Source organism: Helianthus annuus, chromosome 6, assembly GCF_002127325.2.
Source record: "Helianthus annuus cultivar XRQ/B chromosome 6, HanXRQr2.0-SUNRISE, whole genome shotgun sequence".
In the NCBI taxonomy this organism is placed as follows: domain Eukaryota; kingdom Viridiplantae; phylum Streptophyta; class Magnoliopsida; order Asterales; family Asteraceae; genus Helianthus; species Helianthus annuus.
Genome location: NC_035438.2, coordinates 112,850,253 through 112,856,250, shown reverse-complemented (window position 1 = coordinate 112,856,250; position 5,998 = coordinate 112,850,253). Strand labels below are relative to the sequence as shown.

At 36.3% G+C, this 5,998-nt stretch overlaps 1 protein-coding gene across 1 annotated transcript; it reads right to left on the bottom strand.

The window, feature by feature from the left end:
• Positions 1–2,124: 2,124 nt before the first annotated feature.
• On the bottom strand, positions 2,125–3,973 carry LOC110895917. The gene is made up of 2 exons (XM_022143301.2): positions 3,740–3,973; positions 2,125–2,388 (listed from the first exon to the last, which is right to left on the bottom strand). The coding sequence occupies exons 1-2, from the start codon at positions 3,905–3,907 to the stop codon at positions 2,383–2,385; spliced, it is 174 nt and encodes a 57-aa protein (XP_021998993.1). The 5' UTR covers positions 3,908–3,973; the 3' UTR covers positions 2,125–2,382.
• Between the last annotated feature and the right edge of the window lie 2,025 nt (positions 3,974–5,998).

The window sequence follows — 5,998 nt, the reverse complement described above, 5'->3', positions numbered from 1 at the left end:
TGTTCTTGGTGAACATCAAAATAGACCGGGTCATGAGGCAGAAGCCTTGAGGACACCCTATGACGCTCAAGCCAGCTTATTGGTTACTGCTGAGCGCCCAAATTTTAACCCAGTCACCCAATGTTCCTGTAGTATTACTTGCCCTTTTGTATTGTACACATAGAGGTCGAAATTTAATTCTTTTTATGATTGGATTGATTATGGTTGTCTTTTATCTATCAACTGATTACATCTTTTATCTATATATACAACTTATATAAAATTTATGTTCCCACTCCGTTTTGTCGACTACGCCGCAACGCGCGGGTTTCCCACTAGTGTTTTTAAAAGAGGGATGAGGTTTATTAGAGGGTATAAATAGGATAGGGTTTTTAGGTTTAGGAAGTTGGGTTGAGCTTGGCCCAAGTGTGTGGATCCGTATAAAATTAAAATTACATGTATCTTATCTAACGAACTAGCCCGTGTAATTTACAATTAAATATAATGAGGATTATATATATTTATAGTGAATGTTCGGCTCGGGTTTGTTGTTTAAATGATATGTTCCTCTCGATGCGGTTGTTATTATTTAATAAATAATAATACGTATTATATAATAGTGGTAATAATAATAGAAATAAAATACCTTTCTCTCGATGATCGGGATCGAGAGTACGGGTTGTCACAGGTAATCCCGTAATTAAGAGGCGTTAATTACCGGTTGTCACAAGTTATCCGATATTATGTCAAATCCACTTAATCCAAATAACTAATAGCATCCAAACCGAAGATGGAAACAACCGGCAAACCTACACTCCAGTTGTTTAACAAAGCCCTTTTAACGATAGCCCTATTAAACGACAAGGATCCAAAATAAGAAAAAAAAATGATCGACAACCCTTTTTATATATTAACCAGTCGAGGAAAAAAATAGTGAGATGTTGTAGGCAACCGTCGATTCACGAGCAACGAGGCTCTGATACCATGTCACAGACAGGTAATCGAAAGGGTTTATTACACAATCAACTCACAATGTTTTATTCAGAAAAAAGGATTACAAAGAACAAAAATTAGAAACGTAGAAAGAACAAATATAAATAATGAGACAGTGGGTTATAAACACTAAGATCGATTGTAATAAGAAAGTAATGAGCAAGATGTTTTAGTTTGTAAACCTTCAATAATAGCTCGTATATCCAAACCAAGGGGCTGCACCAATGTTATATAGAGATGTTCCATCAATAAGAAAGACAAGAGCCAAAATCAAGGCAATCAGAAGCATGAGCCAGAGAGGATGAAAAAAGAGACGGCATATTATTCTTCTACAAGCTACTGCAAGACTTGAAATTAATGGGTTTGTGAGGCCCACCACCAAAACAATGCCAAAATTGAAAGAGTCCATTATGCAAACAAAAAAGAAAAAAATGATTATTAACAGTGGTTTTGATGTGGTGGTGGAGGTTTGGTGGTGCCGGTGTTGGATGGTGTTGGTGCCAGAGCTGAATGGTAGTTATGGTTGGTGTGGTTGTGGCAGTTTGTGGTGGTGGTGTTGGACGGTAGTTGTGGAAGTGGCGGTTTGGTGGTATTAGTGTTATGTGGTGATGGTGGTATTGGATTGTTATGGTTGTAGAGTGAGATAAAGAGGGAGGATAAGAAGTGGCTGTTTGAGTTGTTTTGATGAAAAATATTATAATGCCGTCTTTAGTTCTAATCTAAATTTCCTTTGTATACCATTTTACCCCACTTTTTCTCTATTAAGATTAAGAGTTAGTTAATAACACTTGACAAAAATTAACAATAACACTTGCTAAATAATTTATTTACCTGTAATAAAACATAATAAACTTAAACTAATGTGATGGACTTTACTCCCGCCTTGGTGCCGCACAACGCGCGGGTTAAACAGCTAGTTAATCTAAAAAATATACCTAAACAAAAAAAGAGTTTTGAGCTTTCCTAAACAAATTCGAGATAGACTCGTTTTATTTATTTATTTTCTCAAAACTTAAAACGAGATTGAAAATTAGGTGAAGGTGTTTTGCAGCAATTTCAAAATTTATAGATATTTGTTATTTTGCAATTTTAATGTAGTAACATGAAAACAAATTTCTCAAACCTATTGAGTCTATGAATACACAAGTCATGTAAATTTTTAGGGTCCGTGACTCGTGTGGCGTATCCAAACACCCCTGCTAACAAATATATATCTTGACACAGTGATGCATGTAATCAGACACATTTGGAAGAGATGACTTCTTCATCAGGTCATGTTTCAATATTCTTGACCAAGAATTATTAACAAGCCCCCAAGTCTACTTGGCAGATTGGAAATTACACGCAAATAACTAACGATTACACGAAGCGCCTCTAGCAACAAATACAGAGTCTTCAAAATTTTGATTCTTATTCCTGCAACACAACGAAATACGAATACAACCATTACAAAACTTTCAGAAATAGTTATGCACGACGTGGCAAAATTGGTTGGTCGGGTAATGATGGGTTCACCCGTAAATAATCTTTGGTCCATTTAAAAAAAAAAAAAAAAAAAAAAAACTATTCATAATAAAAGTGTTAAATTGATTACAAATAAATATTATTACACCAATCACAGGCTAAATGTCCTTTATAAGGCGAGTTAGAGATTGTATGTCTTAAAAATACAAGCTGGGCAGACTTTCATGTTCCAATCCTGTATAAGCGTTCAACTTTTAGCAAAATCTTTTGATCTGACCTGTTTGAATATATTCACAACTCAAAGTGACCCGTACGTAAACTAATCAAAATTGACTTTCTTTTCACCCAAAGAATTTACATTGTTTGCATTTAGTTGTGGCCTGTTCTGTTTGTTAATGATGTTGCTATCAGGTCTCTGTTCAGTGTTTGCATTTAATTCTTGTCATGTTTGAGGTTAAAAGCAAAACATCTAAGACTTGGACAACAAAAATGGACCCTAGTTACTATGAGAAAACTGTCATATGATTGGTTAAGCTGAGCAGTAGAATGATTAGAAATTTAGAACATGAGCAAGGTTAAGCATGCCCAAAGTATGCTTCAACCCTCTTCTTAAACGTAACACAAAAACCTCAAAACTCGTTTTAGAAATGTAACTTCCTTTTACCAGAGTCGATCTAAAAATCAACACTCTTGTAATACAGCTGTTCACGAGCCGAGCCAGGGCCATCTTGGACTCAATGAGTCAACTTGGCTTGAACTCAGCTTGGACTCTTTGATTAGTAGCGGCAACAATCAGCACACAAGATGGACAGCCTTAAAAGCATCATGGGATGGGACAACATTTCAAAAATCTCATTTTCGTCAGGAAAAGATGATACTCTAAGGCCACCCGTAGTGGAGCGCCATAACCCAGCCAAACACCACATAACGCCGCTAGCGCCCAGCCACACCGCTACGGCCGGCGCTATGGGTTGGGTTTTTTGTCTCCTCGTGAAAATCATCACGCCGTGGTCCATCCTCCCCCACTCACACACATATATATACATCACATGTATGTATAATTGAACGCGTTATATAACCCTCTTACCACTACAACCTCTTGTGATATGAAGCCCCTCTCTTACGCGTTTCGCCACTTGTCGCATAACGCCCCTAAGGGACTACACATGGTCTAAGTATGTGTGAAACTTGAAACTAGTTAAAGTTGATCCTTCCAGGCCAGGGGGTTTGATCTATCTATATATTAAGTCTTCCAAATCAAAATCCTTAACAGATACTAGTTAGTTAGTTAGTTAGTTAGTACCTTTGGTGATACCGAATCGAGGCGTGATTCCAACGAATCAAACTGATTCTTCAACTGCAAAGAGAGAGAGTGACGATCGAGCAAGAGGTCTTTGTAGAGGAAGTTACCCATGACAGCAGCAGTGGCAGCAAACCCCACCGTGAACCACATCAATCGCATCCTCATCATCTTTCAATTCAGAATTAGGGCTTTACTATCTTTTTTTTCCACTTTATCTTTGAATTAGGGCTTCACAATCTATTTTTTTGACTTTAGTATGTAAGTCCATGTAAAATGTCTTTTTTTTTTTTACTCTTAATTTAAAAAAAAAATAACAATATAATATTACAATAAAAATCACATTTTCTTTTTTATTTTTAATTAAATAATACTTTTATATATTTATCATTATATTTTCTTTCTTCTCCATTTGTAACCACTTTAAAAAAATAGTAAAAAATTAATATGGGTGAACAGTGTCCCCTGAAATATACAGGTGAATATTAACATTTTTTGTCTCCTCCACTCACAATTACTTTTTATAAGATAAAGAACCCACTCACAAATATACGGAGGAAAGAATGTGAATGCTCTAAACCTTAACATTTACATTGAGTAAACTACAGTTTTACCCAATGTTTTCATAACCAGACCGGCTATCGAACCGAATGTCTTACCGGTTACTAGTCGAACTGGGCGGACCGGTCGAAGAGGATTTAAAAACCGAATGACATAATTAATAATGTAAATATTTAAGAAAAAAGAAATATAGAAAAGGTATATAAACAATTCTAAAAACAATAATATTAATGCTATACGGACATCAAATGAAAATAAATCAAATTTAACAAATTGACTTTTGTCAACTTGTCTTTCCCAAGACAACTTTGCACACCTCCATTTAAACAAATGACCCGGTATCTTATCTTTAACAAATTCACCTAAACAACTTGTAAATTAAACAAGCCATTCAAACAAACGTTAATGGAATGAACAGATCATAATTAGAAACGTTCTATTGTTCGTCATTCAAGTCCAACAAATCTTTTCGTCGGAACTACTTATCACTGGGATGATGATTTCGCCCGAGAAGCACGTCGTCGGAATGGGGGTTGTAGTCTTGTCACACCCCTTTCTAAGGCGGAAGCACGAGGTGTGATCCTGAAAGGTTCTCATTGCATACGAATGGTAAACATACTACATGCTCGTAAAATAACTCCAAATGCCATTAACATAAGTTAAGTGTTTACAACACAAATAAAATATTGTCTGAAAAGTTTACAACTTTATTTAAAAATGAACATAAAGGTTTTGATTCTTATATCCCACTCAAGGTGGAATATAGTAGCCAATCCCACAAAACAGGCATCGGAGTCTTGACACGATATGACTAAATCAAAAGCGACATCCTGGAGCAAGAGTAAGACTGTGCGTACATCCACTTTAGTTACCTGAAATACATGTGAGTTTTGGAAAAAAAAAAACGTAAGCATAATGTTGATGTGAATTCATGCAGGTTTGTGAAAACATTTAAGCATTCGTTATGGAAAACATGGTATGTAATCATATGAAATAAGTATTTCTGTAAATGTAAGGAAATCGAGATCGCTAATGGTTTGCAAGGCCATTAACATGTGACACGACATAGGAAGCATCCAAACCATAGGCATTTTTACTTGTCGATTCCACGACTGTTGATTCACGACTAGAGACACAAAAGCATTGCTTAGTAAAAGAGTGGCCAAGAGTGTGGCTGCCTGAAATCCATTAGATCTAACCTTTTGTTCCGCGGTCTTGGTATGTAACTGATTAATGGTGCTTATGGCACCCTATTCGTGACATGATCTAAAGTATCATTCCTTAGTTTTGCATTCAACATACCATAACACATGTATTTTCCCCAAGTTTAGAAAACAAGTAAAAGTTTAAAAGTGGGGATATGAACTCACAACTTTGCATACCCTGCGCCGTAAACTTCATCGGTTGGTTTTATAGCGTCGTGACTACCGGCTCTAATGGCTAGGGAAGTGGCACAAAAATGAAGGTGATGAACAAGGAAGAAAGTGAGTGGTTAAAAGCTCCACGAAGAGGTCCTTCAAGTTCAAGCACCGTACACCTTCTTAAATAAGCTTCTTACACCTCCTAGTGACCTTGGATTGTGAGGTTGAAGCTTGAAAATGGTGGTGGTATGGTGTGTGAAGTGAGCCGAGAGTTAGGGAGGTTAGGAGGAAGAAGATGAAGTGAAATGGAAGTGTGATTTGTTTAGGATTTTATAAGATT

Excerpts from the sequence above, each read along its gene's own strand:
- LOC110895917 (XM_022143301.2), bottom strand. The coding sequence starts at position 3,907 with ATGATGAGGATGCGATTGATGTGGTTCACGGTGGGGTTTGCTGCCACT.